Source organism: Sus scrofa, chromosome 15 (genome assembly GCF_054392235.1).
Source record: "Sus scrofa isolate SSC_HxYL_T2T_F1_AM1 chromosome 15, Sscrofa_HxYL_maternal_Yorkshire_Landrace_v2.0, whole genome shotgun sequence".
Taxonomy (NCBI): Eukaryota; Metazoa; Chordata; class Mammalia; order Artiodactyla; family Suidae; genus Sus; species Sus scrofa.
Genome location: NC_139397.1, coordinates 85987790 through 86009036, shown reverse-complemented (window position 1 = coordinate 86009036; position 21247 = coordinate 85987790). Strand labels below are relative to the sequence as shown.

The 21247-nt window shown below is 34.9% G+C and overlaps 2 protein-coding genes across 41 annotated transcripts in view; both read left to right on the top strand.

The window, feature by feature from the left end:
- TTC21B (tetratricopeptide repeat domain 21B) overlaps positions 1 to 21247 on the top strand; it is an 875896-nt gene that overhangs the window by 761770 nt on the left and 92879 nt on the right. The window lies entirely within an intron of this gene.
- Positions 1 to 21247, top strand: part of SCN3A (sodium voltage-gated channel alpha subunit 3) — a 106834-nt gene that overhangs the window by 73737 nt on the left and 11850 nt on the right. For 27 of the 40 annotated variants that reach the window (XM_084999317.1, XM_084999310.1, XM_084999304.1 and 24 more), the window contains 5 exons: positions 823 to 1179; positions 3172 to 3642; positions 12171 to 12291; positions 13960 to 14114; positions 14877 to 15050. In XM_084999317.1, the coding sequence (XP_084855443.1) occupies positions 823 to 1179; positions 3172 to 3642; positions 12171 to 12291; positions 13960 to 14114; positions 14877 to 15050 (1278 nt within the window). Of the gene's footprint in view, positions 1 to 822; positions 1180 to 3171; positions 3643 to 5558; positions 6583 to 12170; positions 12292 to 13959; positions 14115 to 14876; positions 15051 to 21247 lie in introns of those variants that run through there. The other 13 variants (XM_084999331.1, XM_084999328.1, XM_084999330.1 and 10 more) reach the window with 1 other exon arrangement.

Below are 21247 nucleotides of genomic sequence, written 5' to 3'. Positions count from 1 at the left end.
TAGTTTTACTTTTGTATCATAAATATCCATTAAAAATATATAACTTGGAGTTTCCACTGTGGAACAATGGGATTAGTGGCATCTCTGCAGCAACAAAACTGCAGGATTAATCCTTGACCCAGCGCAGTAGGTTAAAAACAAATACATATACATATATATATACATACATACATACATATATATAATACTCATACTTTTAATATTTCTTTTTACTCTCTAAAATACAGCCTAAGGATGACATTCATTTCCTAAATTCACAAATTTCTCTGATCAAGATATAGTTTTCATGGCTGTGTCTGTTGAGGAATCAGAAATGTTTTATTTATTTATTTATCTTCTTAGGGCCATACCCGAGGCATATGGAGGTTCCCAGGCTAGGGCTTGAATTGGAGGTGTAGCTGCCAGCCTACACCACAGCCACAGCAGCGTGGGATCTGAGCTGCATCTGTGACCTACACCACAGCTTACAGCAATGCCAGATCCTTAACCTACTGAGCGAGGCCAGGGATGGAACCTGTGTCCTCATGGATACTGGTCAGATTTCTTTCCACGGAGCCACAACAGGAACTCCAAGAAATGTTTTATTTATCATTTCTGAAATATTGTCTCCCTTTTATTCTTGCTTTTAAATAATATTATGATTTGATTTACAATTCTAGTGTCATTAATATTTTTTTCTGGATTTGAATTTATGTCATATAGTTTGAGATTTTGTATTTCTCATAGGTGATTCTACAATACAGCATACTGAAGAAATAATGTCTAACTTTTAAAATTATGTTATGATTACAATACTAAGAGTATATTTTCACTTGATTGCAGCTTCGAGTTTTCAAGTTGGCAAAATCCTGGCCCACTTTGAATATGCTAATTAAGATCATTGGCAATTCTGTGGGGGCTCTAGGTAACCTGACCTTGGTGTTGGCTATCATTGTCTTCATTTTTGCTGTGGTCGGCATGCAGCTCTTTGGTAAGAGCTACAAAGAATGTGTCTGCAAGATCTCTAGTGACTGTCAACTCCCACGCTGGCACATGAATGACTTCTTCCACTCCTTCCTGATTGTGTTCCGGGTGCTGTGTGGAGAGTGGATAGAGACCATGTGGGACTGCATGGAGGTCGCTGGCCAAACCATGTGCCTTATTGTTTTCATGTTGGTCATGGTCATTGGAAACCTTGTGGTATGTATGTATTACAAATTCTCATAATTAAGTACAAGAGCAGATAATAACTCAAATCCTGGTACTAGCACTCTGAGCTTCGGCAAGTTACTTAACTTCTCTCAGGTTCAAGTTCCCCAACGATGGAATGGAATAACAAAACTGAAATCTTATAGTTTATGTGAGGATTAAATGAGGTATATTCATGAAAGTCTGGAGACAAAAAGATTAGTTTTCAGTTTATCTTCTTCAAAGAAATGTTTTTATCATCAAGACTAACTTTGTTCTAATATTATTTTTTAGGCCTGAATTATTTTTATCCTATTATTATTTTGATAAGATAATAATCTCCAGTAATTCTTTAAAAAAAGACCATCTGGAGTTCCTATCCTGGCTCAGCGGTAAAGAACCCGACTGGTATCCATGAGGATGCAAGTTCCATCCCTGGCCTCGCTCAGTGAACTGCAGTGTAGGTTGCAGACGTGGCTTGAATCTGGCATCTGCGTTGCTGTAGCTGTGGTACAGCTGTAGTTGTAGCTCGACCCCTAGACTGGAAACTTCCATATGCTGCTAGTGCAGCCCTAAAAAGCAAAAAAAAAAAAAGACCATCTATTCTGAATTGAAATTGTTCTCTACATATCCATAGTTCACACTGTTTGCTTGCTCAGAGGCATGAGTTGCATATTACCAAAACTAAAGACAAATTTCAGTGAAATACAGCATTGCATTTTAGCAATGGATTACAATTATCCAAACAACTTGGAAGGGAACTAAATATACTCCTTCTTAAATTTGTTTTATTAAAGGAAAATAAATTATTACAGTTTAAGTTATGAATATATGTGAACATTGACCAGATATAAAAGACTTATTTTTAGCTCTAACTTAAAAGCACTAATATAGAAGCACAATTTGTATATTTATGTGTTTTAATGCTTTAATTTTTCAATCATGTGTGGTCACAGCACTTCTTTATGCTATCAGTCTGAACCTTTCCTTTGAGAAGGACATTTCAAATAAGATTGCTTAAAAGAATGTGTTTGTGGGATATCTATGGACATGCAGTTTTTTTTCCGAATAGCAAATGAGGGAACTCTAGATTCTGAACAAACCTGATACAAACATAAGGAAACAAACTGGGATTCTGGCTTAGCAAGTGTCTTCCTACAACATAACATTTTTTTTAAACTCAGTAACTATATTTCAAACTAAAAATACCCCTATAAATAAATTTTCTTTTGCATCAGCTATAATGAGTTATTCTTGTATTAATCATATTTTATCAGTTAATGAGAAATATTTCCCCCATATATCCCAATGATACCCTGAAATTTCTTCCTATTTTCCGTCAAAAAGAAAGGAAAAGTTATTTACATTATATATGTTTAGCCTAAACCCTGTAATAATTTTAGATTTGTCTTCATCTGCTGAACTACTTGGACACAGATTTTTCAAAGTGTATTGATGAGAAATGTATTAAACCCTAATAATTTGCCATTAGTAATTTCTGCTGTTATAAAAGCTTGTGGCCATGGGACAGTGGACTTTGTATTTCAAGTATATTGTTTTAACACGTATCTACCAGGCTATTAAATAAGTTCATTATTTATACATATAAAGCTATACTATTTGCTAAAGTAACTGGTAAAATTCAGTAAAAGGACTAATATGAAAAATAACATTTTTTTTCTCATTGGCAAAAACCACAAAAATAGGATTTTTGTCTTTTCACCAGCAACTCTGAATAGACAAAATTTAAATCTTGTAAGCTCTAGTTTCCTGTTGTCCTCAGTTTGAAAGGAAAGGCGCTTCTTTTACCATTTTGCCTTTATAGCAGGTAGAAGATATCAGGTTATTTAAACAGTGTGTGATTAAGACGAGGTATCTGAAATATGGTAAGTGCTCAAGAAGCATTTAATTAATTTTAGCAAAGATGTATGAGTTCCTTGTTTAAACTGTATGTTTACGCGTACTTCAATATTACTACAGAAAATTTTTCTTTTTTTATTTTAGGTTCTGAACCTCTTTCTAGCCTTATTGTTGAGTTCATTTAGCTCAGACAATCTTGCTGCTACTGATGATGATAATGAAATGAACAATCTCCAGATTGCAGTAGGAAGGATGCAAAAGGGAATCAATTATGTGAAAAATAAGATACGGGAGTGTTTCCAAAAAACCTTTTTAAGAAAGCCAAAAGTTATAGAAATCCACGAAGGCAACAAAATAGACAGCTGCGTGTCCAATAATACTGGAATTGAAATAAGCAAAGAGCTTAATTATCTTAAAGATGGGAATGGAACCACCAGTGGTGTAGGTACCGGAAGCAGTGTTGAAAAATATGTAATCGATGAAAATGATTATATGTCATTCATAAACAATCCCAGCCTCACTGTAACGGTGCCAATTGCTGTTGGAGAGTCTGACTTTGAAAACTTAAATACTGAAGAATTCAGCAGTGAGTCAGAACTAGAAGAAAGCAAAGAGGTAAGAATGTTTTTAATACATTTCCTATAAAAACCATGTACTACAGTTACTTAGTATTTTTATTGTGTTTACATGCATTATTAAAAAGTGTATTGTAAGTCATATGTACAGTAATGTTGGAAAATTATGAGATAACTTTCTATAGGAAACCATCATTCTGAATAATTAGCATATACATCTTCTTGATAGTTTCAAAGTTTGATTTAAAAATGTGGCCTTCCAGGAGTTCCCGTCGTGGCTCAATAGAAACAAATCTGACTAGGAACCATGAGGTCGCGGGTTCGATCCCTGGCCTCGCTCAGTGGGTTAAGGATCTGGCACTGCCATGAGCTGTGGTGTAGGTCACAGACGCAGCTCGAATCGGATGTTGCTGTGGCTGTGGCATAGGCCAGCAGCTGTAGCTCTGATTAGACCCCTAGCCTGGGAACCTCCATATGCTGCCAGGGTGTGGCCCTAAAAAGCAAAAAATTAATAATAAAATAAAATAAAATAAAAATGTGGCCTTCCAAAAAGATGTTATTTATTACATTTTATCCTACATTGCTTTATGGTCTTTAGAAAAATCAATGAACCATATTTTATTAATCTTTGTGAAAGTGTCATCCCCTTACTTTCAATAATATATTGTTTTGCTATGATTTTTTAATGTGGAAGTTTTCGTAGTTTTTATTCACCTCTGAAAGTTTTATTTATTGACTTTGTAAAGAGTGTTATTCATTTATGAGAATGTTATGCATATTAGGAAGGGAAAAGTAGCACTGATTACATTTTGCCTAGCCAAGGATGAGCAAATCTATAGGGTGTTTCAGATTAACTGGAAAATACTGAGAACTATTTTATAAAAGCTCCGTTTGTGGATTACAGTATAACTGCAGACTGAAACACTCTTCTTACTATCATATTACTACTTATTTAAAATAAAAGAAAGGAAATTTTTACTACTGTATGATTGGAATTCATAGGCTCCTATGATAGTAGCTTACTGGTATTAATTCTTCAATTCCGTGTTGTGGAAAACTGGATTAAATTTATCAACTTCTGAGATACTAGTAGGAAGTCTAGAACAGAGTTATAAAGACAGGTTTTAGCTTTAGGGTATAATACTGACACCATAGGAATTAGACAAATGATGTATGATTCTGTGAGCATATTTAGAACCTTCTTTTGTAAAATAACAGTATCAACAGAATTTGTGTAAGTGGTAAGTAGCTGACAGTATCACAATGCATAGCCTCCTGATCCCCTTTTCAGGCATTTCAGAGCTTCTTAGATATACTATAATAGTAAATAAACTTGAAAATACTCTGAAAAAGGTAAAAATATATACAAAATGAGGTATAATATTCTTTCTCTGAAATTCCACTCAAAGTCTGCTTAGTGAGTTCAGTTCTAATTTATGTGTTCTTTCTGGTAAAATAAGAATTCATTCCTAAATTTATTTTCCATCACATGACATAGATTTATTTAAGAAAATCATCAATTAACAAGTATTTATTGAGCACTTCTGTAAATTCAGTACTCTGCTGGATACTAAGGGTAAGGAGGAGTTAAAGGAGAGTCATGACATGACCTCTTTCAGAGAAATCTCAACATCTTTAAAGAAGCTTACATTACCTCGCAAAATCATTATAGACCTACTATAAAATTAATTCTGCAGGAGTGAATATAAGATTATAGGTATTGAGAATGGCAAGAAAATAGTAAGTTGCTAAATGGAAGAGATGTGATTGAATCAAATACATGAACAGAAAGCAAAAAGCAGAAACCTACTAAACAACAGCCAGAGTTAGCAGTCTTCCTAGGTGAAGGATGTAGAACAAATGCTCTTAAGAATAATATTTGAAGTTGAATTCCAAAGCACCATCTAGGAATATCATACTATGACCTTCACTGCTTACCATTCTTACTTCTCACAGGGGTAAAATCAAGCTGGATCCATCAAGAATGAAACTCTGGTGTTTTTTAACCAGCCAGAGGCTCGTGCCACCACTTTTACCCAGGTTACCCAAGCAAGTTGTACATGTACAATCACTTTCTAAATAAATTCTGACTGGCCTGCATGCTACTCAGCTATGTTCCTTCCCCTGCCATGGCAAGGAAGTGCTAGACGTGCCCAGCTGCTCTCTGCTGAATCGTGTGACACATCACAGCATGGTCAGGCAAGACGGGCAGTCCCAACACAGTATTTGATTCTGCTAATGACTTTCCAGTTTAGTCTCTTTAGGCTTTTAAAAGCAATAATTGCATGCTCTAGAGGATTTATATCTATTTTTAAAATGACAGAAATGTTTAAAGTTCAATATACTCAAGAACTTAAGAGCATGCATTTTTTTCTGCTTTTATTTCATTAAAATAAGACCACAACTTTTTGTTGTTGATTCAGCCCTTATAAGTAAATTGTATTACCAAAATGAGCCTCACAGGGTTTTTCATTTTTTATTTTTTGATAGTGCTGCCATTTTCAGATCATTATATTCAGATCTTTGAATATAATTTTCAACTCATCCAATTCAAGTGTTCCAAATGGAAACTTCTGCTTTCCTGTTTTGGGGAAAAGCCTCTATTTAAAAAAGAGTAAGGTGATCATGAGTTTTTGGATATGAAGGGCCATAGTCTGTATGTATTTGGGCACCACATATCTTGGATTTTCATGTAGTTGGGGAAAGTTAAAACATGTGTCTGCAAAACCATAAGTGTTCATTGTAAAGTAATTAAAAGATGAAAAGCATCATGATAAGGGCAGGAAAAGTTACTGCATCTTGATCATTAAGAAATGTTTCAGTGCACCCATTTTTTTTCATTTCTCCAATTACATTAATTTCTCCCTAAATGTTCTACCCCAAACTGAGCAGGCAAAAAAAGAGACTTGGAAAATTTCCTAATTTTCATTATTCATCATTAATTGTAGTTTTATGAAGAATAAAGAATATCTCTAAAAACTATTATAGGCTTGTGGATGAAATAAGTTTTTAGTTTATTCTCTTGACTCAGTGTTCTCCTATTTGATATCACTGCTTACTAGAATCTCGTTCAGAGTGAGTGTTCTTGAAAGGAAATTATAAAGGAAAAGTGAAAAGTTCTTGAGTATTAGCAGTTTTCAGGGCTTTTGGTGGAAAAAAAAAACCTAATTAACAGTTTGGGATTTGTCTCTAGGTTTAATTTATATATACTCTCTTCTTCTTTAGGTATAACTGAGAATTAGTTGTAAAATGTAACAAATTCAGATATAAAATTATTAATGAATAGAAAAAAATACAGTCCCTGGTGATTCAATGTAATTTTACTTAGCAATGACTTTTTCATTTTAGGAATAAAATAATATTAGTCACTGAAGAAAATCTGATTTTTTTTTCTTCACAAGCAGGGCATTATTAAATGATGCTGGAAAATTGTCTTTTGTACCATGTTTATTACAGGATTCCCTCCTTTTTAAAGCTGTTATGGAAACTTTGAAAATGATGCTTGACTAAGGTTTCAAGTATGCACTCATCTAGAAAAGGCTCTGTGCTCTGTTTTCAGAATCTGGAGAGCAATGGGAGAATACTTCTAAACTTCCAATTTGTTGTTCTCTTGGTGTCTTCCAAATGCTCTTTGTGAAACTGAATGTGAGGCAACTCTTCCAGAGGCACAGACAAATGTATGAATAGCCATTTTAAATCCATATCAGCCTTTAGAGAAAGGTTTTGATGTTTCAGTGCACTTCTGCTAAAATAAAACTTAAGGCAAGTTTGGATGGCAATTTTTTGTATATTTTCTTAACATAAACTAGCTTTTTCTTTTGCCTGCTTGATGCCCCCTTTACCTTACTCTTCAATTACCACATAATTACTTTCAGTTTCATATATTATGTTCTTATTAATGCTCTCTTAAAATAAAAGCAACATTAGGGGCATTGCACATTTAAAATATATTGAGGCCAGACCAAATAGAGGTGTTTTATATTTTTGACCACTCAATAAATGGTTCAGAAAAACAGACCTATTGATTTTAGTTGAGTTCTTCCTGCCGTGAATAAGCAGCCCAATAGCCTCACTGTGTGGCTACCTGTTCTTCAAGTGAAATATGATAAGTCAAGATATGGATACGCATATCCAAAAGATCAGACTAAGGCCCTGATAGATTGTGTGACCAAAAGACTTTCCTCGTCTACTTGCAAGACAAAAACCCAGAAGTTCTGAAAGAAATGGCTAGATTTTAAAGGCAATCTGTAATGGCTGAATCTTTTATTTTTTGCCTTTTGAATTATTATCACAGCAGTTTGTGAGAGTCAAACATTTGATAGCTGATTGAAAATAAATGAAATGTGAGCGCATTTCAGTGGAAGTAGGCCAGTTGCTAACATTCTCTTCCATTTCTGAAAGTTAAAATTTCACTATTTAATTGGACAAAAATCAAGAACCATATTTGCCATAAGGGAGAATTTCTATATAAGTTTGTGTTATCAGGCGGGAAATTGCCTTTTGGGGTGCTGATTCTGTCATTTCTTATGAGTGGTATTTGCAGCTAGCCTTGAAAACTTCATGGTCAGGTACCATGTCTTTGAGAACATGGTTCTTGGATCAGCGTGCAGCTTCCACAGCATTGCGCCGGGCTTCTGCTACAGCCAGGCATGTTTTCTGTGGCTGAATTAGGCCTGGAGAATGTTGCATCTTCAAACCTGCTTTCCAGTGTGCACTTGTAGAGCATTAAGCCATCATCCCTCTGTAGACTCAGTAATTTCTACAAGGGATGGAAGTATCTAGCCTTAAAGTGCCATAAAATATTGGAGGGGTAGGGAGAAAATAGTACAAGAAAACAAGTGATGAGCTTGTACTATATGGTTTTATATGGAAGATTTCTATTGTTATGCCTATACACCTAATTATATTTTTCTAACTACTTCAGAACATGTATTAATTTTATTTATTTAGTATAGTCATCAAGTTCCTTAATGTGGAAAATTTCATTCCAGGTTTCTTTGCTTTTTTATCATTGTAGTATCACAGCTATGGCAATTTAAATAAAGTAAGTTATTCTTTGTATTTATCATAAGTCACCTGCTTTTTAAGTCAGTTACATGCTTTTAAATAAATTTGGAAGTCTTTTTGGTATGGATATGATAAAATGTATCACAAACTACCCTCTACCAGAGTGTGAATGCCAAAGTGTTGAACTTAATTAGAAATGTTTAGATTATGAAGATAGTATTATATCCATGTATAGAATTTTAAATACTTAGTTTTCTAGTGTATAAATTTAAAAATTTAAAAATACAGCAGTATGTATCCAATGACTAAAGTTTATCAGGCAGTATATCATAATTGGTACGTTGCTAAAACTTAATAAGAACACAGCCTAAGCTTTAATTTATCAATGTAGGTAAATTCACAACTTTAAAATGTTATGTAGTTGATATAATATTTTTATAACTTCACAGGATAAAATGTATGTAATTTCCTATGACAAAAATGTGGCCTATGAAGATTATACCATGAAATAAGCCTGACTCTCCAACTAGGAAGAATTAATTGTATGCCAACTTTAATAGGGAAAGAAGCCTTGCACAAAATACTTTTTAGTAACATGAACACTATCCTGACAACTATTTTTTAATCTTTGGTGCATCAAGTCTCTATCTGAAAATTTCTTAAAGAGATTTCCAGAGCATAAGATTAATGAGCTGATCCTCATAGTCAGAAAAACTCCTGGATAACAGTGAAGCAATTCTCCATGTAAAATGAGTTCTGTTCATTTGAGAAGAGCAGAATACATGTAGTTTTTCTCTTGTCTGGTTTCAAAAGACTTGCTGTCTCATGCCAGGCAAATAGAAATTAAACCCTTTCTGCTTTACAATGTACATAACCTCCACAGTCATTTAGAAAAATGAAATTATTTATATTCAAACATATCAGCCATATTTACAAATGTTTGCAATCTAAACACAGTACCAATAACAAAGACACCTCGAGAGGTCAATACTTCGTAAACAGTGGATACAACTGTCATTCAGATTAATATTTACCATCACTTGTGCTGTGAAGGATTTTCTTTAAATAAGTTTTGAATTTAAATGTAAGACATTTGTATAATATATGGAAGAGAATTATAATGCAAAAAACTGAACATTTCACAAGTGTACAAACAGTAGTAAAATAAGTGATGGGTGAGTATATTTTCTAAAGTTTTCAAATGGAAAAAGTATATGTGTATTTGTGTGTACATACATATATACTTATTACTTTCTTCCTTCAGATTTCTTTATTGAATGTCTGCCAATATTTACAGAAATATTTTGGAAATATGTGTTTTTACCACTAAAATATAATTAAATAATTCTTATTCATTAAGAAAATACATTTTCTAATACAGTTAAACAGACTTCTGTAAAAGCCACAATTAAGTTATGTATCAAAATGAAGAGATCAAATTATCTAAACACTACAATTCTCTCTGTAAGAATAATAATAAAATGCATTCAATCATTCATTTATTCACTTTTCATAAACTCATACCTTTTTAGTGTCTACTCTCTGCTTGGATCTTTTGGTGTATATGTGTGTGTGTGTGTACATTTATATATATGTATATGTACGTGAATATATAATTCGTATTTTTGCATATATAATTTATATGTATATTTATGAGAATATTTGGTCAAAGCAAACAAATATTAGAGACTAAACATTCTATAAAATGTAGCATGGAGAAATCATGCAAAAAAGAAAGGCTTCATGAAGAAGGTGGATCATGACCATGCTCAGAGGAAATTATTCAGCTTGGATTGGCCAAGAAGAAGAAGAAACATGAAGCATGTTATAACTAACTTCAAAATAACTTGGTTTCCTACTGGTTTTATTTTTGCAGTGGATATTATTGCTGCCACTTATTAAATGTCATAGTGTTCAACCCATAAACCACCAGTGAAATTGGAAGGGAAAAGTTAGTTCCAAGTCCAAACAATTACCTAGCATTTTCTTGGTTATACCAGAAGCTGCTGCAATTCTATCCAGCAGTAGCTTTCCTATGATCTTCTTAAAAGAATAAAAATATCCTGGCTGTAAGAAGCAGAAAAATCCTGAGCGAAGAAAATATGCCTTTGGCCTCCCACCTCTCCAAAAAGTAGAGGAATTTAATGATAGAAATTCTGGTACTATATTGATCTTAAGAACCATCAGCCAGAAATGATGGCCTAGTCTCTCTTTCGTATACTCCAGACTTAAAGATATTTTATCATAGAATTACATTTTGATTTAGGGTAACTTTAATACTATATTTAGTTGGACATGGTTAACCTTCAACCTCAAAGTAATACCACAGAAAGTATCATCTACATACTACTCTTTAATTAGTTCACATTATAAGGTACTAAACTACATTTGCACAGTGATTTCAAAAAATAAAGAATTTTGACCCAAATTTCCTCTAATATGACCTATGTTCAAGGAGTCATCCAGGCATTTTTCAATAACACATTAACTTTTTCAGAGTGGTAGGGCAGGGTGACCCTACCACTTAGCTACTAAAGTTAATAGGGTCTTTGAAACCATTAACATGTCCATGTTCTTTCATTCTAAAAGCTTTACATTGCCTGGGTTGTGCTGTATGTCATATCTTTGCATCACTTTTCAAAAAAACATTGCATATCCATAATGTCTTCCCAAGTGGTATCAGAGTACTTATTAGACATTTATTCTTGCAAACATTAAAGGGGCTCTTCCTAGCCATGAGGCATGTCATGATGATTTATTTAAAGAAAAAATTCACAGCCTGATCACATGTTGAATTCAGAATGTGCTCCTAATGAAAGTCTATACAGATTCTGGACAATGTCATTTATGAAGAAATTTCCATTTCATTTAAAATTCTTTGGCAAGTACTGCATTCATTTAAACAGTTCAAAGAGAGAGAGAAAGAGAAATAGAGAGAGAGATCCATCATTTTTCTGCTAGTAAAGTAAGAAGAAAATTATGTAAGCCAGAGAAAAATATAGCTCAAAGATGAAATATAATGACTGTGACTAATGTTAATGTGCTGCTCTTCCTTTCTAAAATTACAGAAACATGGACAGTAGTTACAGACAACTAGTAACGTACTTTGCCCTCTGAAAATTTCCATTGGAAGAGTGGAAATTAAATTTGATTTAAAGCATTTCAATTAGTATAATCAATAGTGAATGTCAGTATAACAAACTTTTATCAAACTATTCTTGATTTGGCCTGAGTGTTAATGTATTAAATTATTTTCATATATGGCATCTACAAATAGAGATCATAAACAAGTTAATCAGTATAGTCCATCCTTTCCAAATCACCCATATTGAATGCTGTCTAACCAGTTTTTGTCTGAATCAATTTAGTAGTTACATTGTTTGGAATACAAGACTTTAATTATGTTAAATTATTAGTATATTATTATCAGTAATGTTAATAGAATCAAATATTATCACCACCACTACCATTTTTTTTCACACCACGACAGAGCATTTACAAATTAGTTGAATAAAAGGGGAGGAAAAAAATCACATCTTTGCAATGGGGCTTTGTTTCCAGAAATTAAATGCAACCAGCTCATCTGAAGGAAGTACTGTTGATGTTGCTCCACCCCGCAAAGGCGAACAAGCTGAAATTGAACCTGAGGAAGACCTTAAACCAGAAGCTTGTTTTACTGAAGGTAAACAAACTCTAATATGGTTTAATTCAGTCTCCTCTCTTTCCTTACAAAGACTAACTATACTTCATTTGAAGAAAAATAGTTCAAAGAAATAGTGAAGGCATATTCATTTTTGTTTTCCTCTTTTCTTCCCCAAAGTTAATTTATCTGTATCTCCCAATTATATATAGCAGTCACTATGCCTAGACAATTAAGATAATCCGACATGTCCTTTTTTTCATCCTCTAGAATGTGGAGAAGTTAACACTAGGAGATAAATGGTATTCTGGAATCATCTCATTATTGATAAAGCCACCCCTTCATATCTCACTGGCAATGTTATGATTTGATTTAAAGATGCTGCAGTAATTACAACCTATCCCTTACAGTTTCAAATGTGGTTAATTTGTGCTGTGACCAGAGCCGTTTGGGGATGTAGATGTGTTGCAGAGCCTTGGCAAGGAGAACAGCAGTTAGTCACACAATAACCACTACAGTGTCTAGCACACAAATCAATAAAGATTTGCTGATTCAACGTGATTGGATTGAACCCAAGAAGTAGTAACTCAGAGAGTTAGAGCAGAAGAGTGGATGGAAATTAGACATAACATAAAAGTTGAGAGGGGGAGGATAAAGGAAGAGAGATATTGACTGAGATGAGTCATAGGTGTGACTAAGAAAAGCTGAGGCTGAAAATAAATTAGCTTGGGAAAACTGACAGTGGATAATGCCTAGGAAGACAGAGATTTTCTGTGTGAAAAGTGAGTACGAATTCAAGATCACATCAAAAGAAGAATAAACAATCTGAACATGTAGTTTTTCCCCAAACCTGAGAGGAGTTCTTGTACATCATTGGCCTTAAGGAAAAAGAGATCCTAACTAGTTTTGGGGGTTCTGTTATGGCTTAATGGTTAGTGAACCCAACTAGCATCTGTTAAGACTCAGGTTCTATGCCTGGCCTTGCTTGGTGGGTTAAGGATCTGCCATTGCCGTGAGCTGTGGTGTAGGTCACAGATGCGGCTCAGATCCAGTTGCTGTGGCTCTGACGTAGGCCTGTGGCTACAGCTCCGACTGGACCCCTAGCCTGGGAACCTCCATATGCTGCGGGTGTGGCCCTGAAAAGACAAAAAGACCAAAAATAAAAAATAAGGAGATCCTAAATAGTTTTCAAGAATGTAACCATTTATACTCAAGCAACTCTTGGTAAAGTAATTCCTTGAATTCTAGGTAGCTGGCTGAAATGTAAGTCCGAGAATGATTCATTATACAGAAGGAATGCTGAAAATAACTAGGGAATGAAGTAGCCAGTTACTTTATAAAGTGATCTAAGACTAGGATGAGAAGGGAACAACAAAGTTTATTCCTTCCTATTTAAGACTGAAATACAAGAACCTGACTAGTATCCATAAAGATGTAGATTCGACCCCTGGCCTCGCTCAATTGGTTAGGGATCTGGTGTTGCCATGAACTGCAGTGTAGGTTGCAGATGTGGCTCAGATCTGGCGTTGCTATGGCTGTGGTACAGGCTGGCAGCTTCAGTTCTGATTTGACTCCTAGCCTGGGAACTTCCCATATGCCATGGGTCCAGCTCTAAAAAAAGAAAAAAAGAAAAAGAAAAAGAAAAGAAAAAAGGGGAAAAAAAGATTGAGATATATTTTCTAATTTATTATATTTAATGTTATTATTTAGGATGTATTAAGAAGTTTCCATTCTGTCAAGTAAGTATAGAAGAAGGCAAAGGAAAAGTCTGGTGGAATCTTCGGAAAACCTGCTACAGCATTGTTGAACACAACTGGTTTGAGACTTTCATTGTCTTCATGATCCTTCTCAGTAGTGGTGCTTTGGTAAGTCTAATTTATATTAGCAAGAATCAGGTTCTTCTGAAATAGCTTATTCTCCAAAAATACCATAAGCACACGCTTAATTTAAGGAATGAAACAGGAGGTATATTTGTACCATGCAGGGCTTGGCAGCCAGGGTTTAACTAGGCAAAATTCAGTGCAGAATAAATCAGAACCATGAGCAGCCAGATGGAATTTCTCATCTGGTGTTTTTCTAACAGATGTTTTCGTCACTGAGACAACCCTTTACAGGGACACTCTGTAACTATATTACCTTCCACGTCAAATCCCATCCTAAAAGTCACAGCAGCATTTATGGACTAAAAGGGTATTTTGTTTTTTTCATGTCTAATTAATTTATTCTTTCAAAATGAGCCAGAAGAGATCATTCAGAGAATCACTGAAAATAAGGTAAAAAAGGCCAAGTCTATCCCTCATTAACAGAACTTCTAGTTATTTTCTGAGTTCATATTATTTCTCTAAAAGCATGTCTTTGTAGCCATAACTGAGACAGAACTTAGATAGAATTTGGTGGTGAGAGACAGGGAAGAAAGCACCTACTAAGTCAGTAAAGATATTGGCATTTCCTTGACATTATTTTCTGTTAGTTTTAGTCTTTAGATTTTGTCTGGTTTGATGTTTGTCTGATATTAGCCAATATTTATCAAATTATTGCTTTGTGCCAAGTATTACACTAAGCAATTTTATCAAGTATTTGGCAGAGGCAAGCCATTAAAGTAAAGTAAAATCATTCTTGATTCACAGGCTTTTGAAGATATATACATTGAACAGCGAAAGACTATCAAAACCATGCTGGAGTATGCTGACAAGGTCTTCACTTATATATTCATTCTGGAAATGCTTCTCAAATGGGTAGCTTATGGGTTTCAAACATATTTCACTAATGCTTGGTGCTGGCTAGATTTCTTGATCGTTGATGTAAGTATCCTGAGTTATTTTTATGAAATTATCTTTGAGTCAAGTTTGATATTCATATATATCTTTAATTAAAACCCTGACTTTGGAGAACCTCGTTTCACTAATGCTGACACAATTATGAGATTATCTTTTTAAAAACTATAAAAATGCAGAAATGGTAAAGCAGTAGAAGTCCTAAAAATGTGGACAGTGGTAAGAGAAAATACGGAGAGAACTCCTTTTTGCCACAAGCAGACAGCTCTTCTTTTTCTGAAAGTTGAGGACCTAAAGGTAAAAAAACACTAAGCTTAGTGTCATTTCAATCTCTCCCTGTCTTTTATCCCTCACGATCAATCAATCAATCAATCAGCAAACTCTATCCATATTACCAACTAAATAATGAAGTGGAGGTCTGAACCCTCCTCTTTGGCACCACACCAACACCACAGTGACTAAATCAAGCAATAGCTTACTAACTGTTCTCCCTGCCTCTAGTCATTAAATACCTCCCTTAGGAAGAGCCACACGGCTCTTTCTAAAAAAGCCTTCCCATGGGATATTGTACCAGCTCATCACTATTAAAATTCTGAGCAATGACAGTGAAGGCAGATAAGTGTTCTCATATATAATATTAGAAACAACTAACTTTTGCCTTAATTCATTTAATCTTCACAATAACCACTGAGGCATCCACTGTTATGATTCCAATTTTGTATATGAGAAAATTGAGGCACAGAATAATTACTTAGCTTAACATGTTAATTACACAAAATGCCAAAAACAATTCTTATTTTCCTGTTGGAGGAGGCCAGCTCCAGCAGCCAGGGAGTGTACACTTTTTCCCGATAGGAGAGGGACACAGTGTTAGTGAATGTACAATACGGAGACAGCCTCTTTGTCCCTTCTTTCAGGGCGCTGAACTGCTCAAATTTTATTGGCAACAGCGGTTGATTATATAGACAGTTTTTCACTACAGATTACATCACAGTGTTAAAAGTACACTGGTTAACTATTACATGGTATAGCAGCTATACATCATGTTTTAAGATCTTTGTTTTAACTAAACTTAGTGGGTACAATTTAGGGGCAATTAGGTACAATACATCATGTTTTAAGATCTCTGTCTTAACTAAACTTAGTGAGTACAATTTAAGGGCAATTAGGTACAATACATCATGTGGAAAGGAGGAGACTCAGTACAAATCATCCCTTGGCTAGCAAGTCTCCACAAGTTGAAGAGGTCACAGACACAAGAATTTTGCATTTACAAATCTTGTTTTTAGACTGGTGCTTATCTTCAAAGTGTTATGACAAGGAGACAGTGTAAGAAAATATAAACCAACTTAACTAGCTATCACTTAAAAGCTTCTGTAACTCATAGCTAGGTGTCTTTTGGTCAAGAATAATATATGTCTAACTTCTATGAACCTCATTAAAATCCTAACTCTAAAGTTTACTGTAACTAGTTAGTAGATAAACACTATACATTAATTAAGTTGGATTTAAATAGGGGAAAGTCCTTCAGGATGAAATTCTTATTATATTATTGTTGTAACTTTGTTAAATCACAAATCACCACAGGAAAATAAGAATGGGAAATAAGAATAAGAAGTAAATAATCAGGAAAGACTGAGGAAAACTGAATAACAAATAAAACAACAGGAAAGACTAGGTTACCCAAGAAACAATCCATGTTCTCTGGCGCAAACATGGAAATTGTTTTCCCAGGAAAGCCCCAATTCTTCCCCATAAACATCAAAATGAGAGCTGTGTAACCCGAGGCCTGCCCTCGGCTTGTACTGTACAGGCAGGCTTTTATCCTGACCAGAAGCCCACCTTCGGCTTGTACCGTTCAGGTGAGCTCCCTTTCTTGGTTAGGAACCTGCCTCCAGGTTTTTCTGACATCAGGCAAGGTCCTGTTTTTGAGTCCCTGTATCTCCTCGGCTCCCCGCATTTTCCTAGGAAAAAAAATAACTAAAAAAAAAAAAGAAAGAAAGAAAAAAAACTTTCTTGTTGTGGTGCAGAGGAAATGAATCTAACTAGGAACCATGAGGTTGCAGGTTCAATCCCTGGCCTTGCTCAGTGGGTTAATGATCCGGCGTTGCCCTGAGCTGTGGTGTAGGTTGCAGACACGGTTAAGATCTGGAGTTGCTGTGACTGTGGTGTAGGCCAGTGGCTACAGCTCCAATTAGATCCCTAGCCTGGGAACCTCCATATGCTGCAGGTGTGGCCCTAAAAAGACCTCCCCCCCAAAAAAAATTAAACCGAAGGATAGATTCATAGTTACATATCTGATAAACAGAAGTAATCATGCTCACTATCAATCAGATCAGCACTTCAAGTATTTTATCAGTAGCGTACTTGATTAAAGATGATGCATCTGAGTTCTAATTGTGGCTCAGAGGATGCAGGTTCAGTCCCTGGCCTTGCTCACTGGATTAAGGATCCAGCCTTGCCACAAGCAGTAGTTCGCACATGCAGCTCAGATCCCACATTGCTGTGGCTGTGGTGTAGGCCAGCAGCTGCAGCTCCAATTCAATCCCTAGCCTGGAAACTTCCATATGCCGCAGGTACACCCCTAAAAAGCAATAAATAAATAAATAAATAATAAATAAACAAATAAAGAAGAAATAAAGATGATGCATTCATTAGTAAAGATACTGTGATTTACCCTTTCAACATGAGTAACATGTTATTTTGCTCTAATCATCTTAAAATTACTGAATTTATTACAAATTTCAGGAAAAGAATTAAATTTAGAAATCACCTGATTCAAAGTCCTCATTTTTTAAAAAATGGCATTTGGGAGCTCCTCCTGTGGCACAGTGGGTTAATGATCCAGTTTGTCTCTGTGGTATTGCTGTTTGGATCCTGGCCTGGTGCAGTGGGTGAAGGATCTGGTGTTGCTGCACCTGTTGTGTAAGTCACAAATGCAGCGTGGATTCAGTCCTTGGCCAGGGAACTTCTATATGCCGTGGGCATGGCTGAAAGGGGGGAAAAACAGTGTTTGAAATATTTAAATGAAATTGCTATGGAACCTATGCTGTCTATGTGCCACATAGCAGCTCACAGTGATGCACCAACAGAATTTACTCATCTGTTCCCCAGGGAAGAACACTTAGATTATCTTCAGCTTCCCCCTGCCATAAACAACACCATAAAGACTGATATGTTTACTTTTACATGTCTTGTGAACACTGTGAACTTTCTAATCATGTAAAAAATTATAGACAAATAAATCAACTGTAAAAGCCTAAGATCGAAGTAGGAGGATGTCAAAAGAAAAGCATCACCCCTGAATTACAAACTCCCATGAAAATGTAAAGACTCTCATTCCTCACTGATGTTGCATAAGAACTGCCCTTCACTTGATAGCCTTCAATCCATGCTTACCCTAAACCTTACCCATCCCAGCAGTTCAAATCCTGCCATCTCCAGTATCTCCAACCTCCCATCTTTTCTAAGAGCTCTCTGCCACCACTTCCATGAAAGCTTTGTGGCTGTTCTTCACCACTCCCTGAGCCCCTTTTTAGAAAATGCCTAGCCAAGAGGAAACAAGACTGTTCTGGAATTAAAGGAAGGATATGTGCACCTATCAGTCACAAGCTCTAAGTGCCCTGCTGTAAGAAATACTGAGTTAGTCCACATGCTGTTTAAACCCTATGGTATTATTAAAGGAAAACCCTCTATTGCTTTTGTGGTCTCACAGGGAAACCCAACAGCAATGTGGATTATTGTTTCTATGTTCTGACCTCTGTAACAAATACAGATTTTACTCTGTAAGCTATGAAGGAGTATTACTCCATTCCACTCTCCAGCAGGCTGGAGAGGAGTGGATGAAGGGACTCAAGAGTGTCCAGCTACCCTATATAGAAACTTTCAGTCAATTCTGGTTTTAGTGCCATTTATTAACCCCTGTTTTAGAGGAACATAATGCCCCCAGATCCAGAGCCTTTTCAGAGTCCACTGGAACAATCTTTCTTCTCCAGGCACTCAGGTTTCTACTGCTGTGTCTGCTCTGCTGAGAAAGTAATCATTTCAGTGAGCTTTGCAGTCCAGAATTTTTAAAACTGCTTATTCTCTTTCCACATTCTCTTTGTTTTCTTTTGCTTTCCTTCTAGTTGAATTTTAATAAGGAGTAGAAATATGTTGTTCATACAAATATATTAAAATGAAAGTTTAGAGGGAATCTCTAAGTTATACTGCTTATTAATGATTTTTTTGTTACTGATTTGTAGGAGCTCTTTTTATAGTAAGGAAATTTAATATTTTGTCATGTATTGTATGACTATTTTGCCTATTTGGGCTTTTATCTCTTTTTTGTCATGTAAAAATATTTTCATATTGATTTAGTCAAATTTACCAGTCCTTTTTTTTCTTCTTGGTTTTTCTCATGCTTATGAAGACCATTTCCTTTAAAGATTAAAACATTTTCTCATGGCTTTTCCTAGTTTTATTGTTTGAGTTTTGTTTCTTCATCCATTTTTTGTGTTTTAAATATTGAGCAACCTGGAACTTATTTTAATGTAAGATGGGGGGTAAGGTTCTGATACTATCTTCCTCAAAATGATTTCTCATTTAAGTTGTTTCTTTCACTTCTCATTTAAAATGCTACCCTTTTCTACGTGCTAAATTTTTGCATGCCTTGGGTCTAATTTGGATTTTTTTATTCACTTCTTTTTCTACTATGACAGGCATAATTATTACAGATTTATAACTGATTTTAATATCAGGTGGCATTTGTTCTTTCTGGTTGTTCTTCTTAAAACAGTAATATTTTAGATTATTCTTATACTTTTTTCCTTGTTAATAAAATTCATATAGTTTAAAAAAACACCTACTGGAGTTCCCGTCATGGCACAGTGGTTAACGAATCCGACTAGGAACCATGAGGTTGCGGGTTCGGTCCCTGCCCTTGCTCAGTGGGTTAACGATCCGGCATTGCCGTGAGCTGTGGTGTAGGTCGCAGAAGCGGCTCAGATCCCATGTTGCTGTGGATCTGGTGTAGGCTGGCAGCTACAGCTCCGATTCAACCCCTAGCCTGGGAACTCCATATGCCGCGAGAGCGGCCCAATAAATGGCAAAAAAGACCAAAAAAAAATAATAATAAAAATAAAAAATAAAAAAACACCTACGCAATTTTTTTAATACGAAGACATATATTTAGTCAGAACCTAACAATTACATTATTGTTTAAAATAGTTTTTCATTTTATTCCCCTGGTTTTCTTAGGTCAACAATAACATATATATAAATAATGACTTCTTCCACTTTTCTAATTATTATAGCTTTTATTTCTTTTTTCCAGGAAGTGTTAAATAATAATTTTGGTAGTGGGAGTATTTTTTTATCTCTGGTTTTAATGGGAATGTTACTAAATTTCTCCATCAAAAATCATGCATGTTTTTGCACTGAAAGCCTGTGTGTTCTCTAATAATAATCTTTCCCATCTTTCTAGTCTTCTATAGCAATGAACACTAGACAGAAATGAATAGCTCAATAAATTATACTGCCACTAGTCAAGTTCAACATTCAAGTCACTTATTTTTCTGCTCAACTCTGTGAAATTATGTTAAATTAAACAGTGAAGGGTCAGTGGCTCCTTTTTCCTTTAAAGCTTTGGTTCTGTTTTGGTGTCACCTTTATGCCATGACCCTTAAGACATCCAGTGAATGTAATAAATTAACATCTCTCCTATGTTTCAAGAAGGGGACTAGTTATATACAATCCTTGAAAGAATTGAGAAGATAATTATTAAAGTCATTTTCTGTGTTCTGTAGTTCAGAAGGAGAATGAATTTTTGATAATGGATGAAAAAGGTTAAGACTTGGTTTTCTAGTCAGATCACTCAAGTTCTAACTTCATCTCTTTCTACCTGTACATCCTTGTTTTTTTTTTTTTTTTTTTTTTGGAAGGGGGGAATATGGGGGAACATTAACTTCCTCATTAGTGAAAAGGCAAAAGTAATAGTAATTATTTCTTAATATTTATACATGTAAGACACTGAGAACAGAACCTAGCATATAGTAAATTTTCAATAAATGTTAGTTATTGTATTAAAAGAAAATAAAAGCAAATAAGGTCTCTTCCTCCCCCAAAAGACATGTTTTCTTTAACCTATATATTTAAGTAAAATTTGGCATTTTCATGAAATCAGAAAGATGCATTATACTTCTAAATGAGAGGTACTGATTCTAAATCATAAATACAGTAGTTTA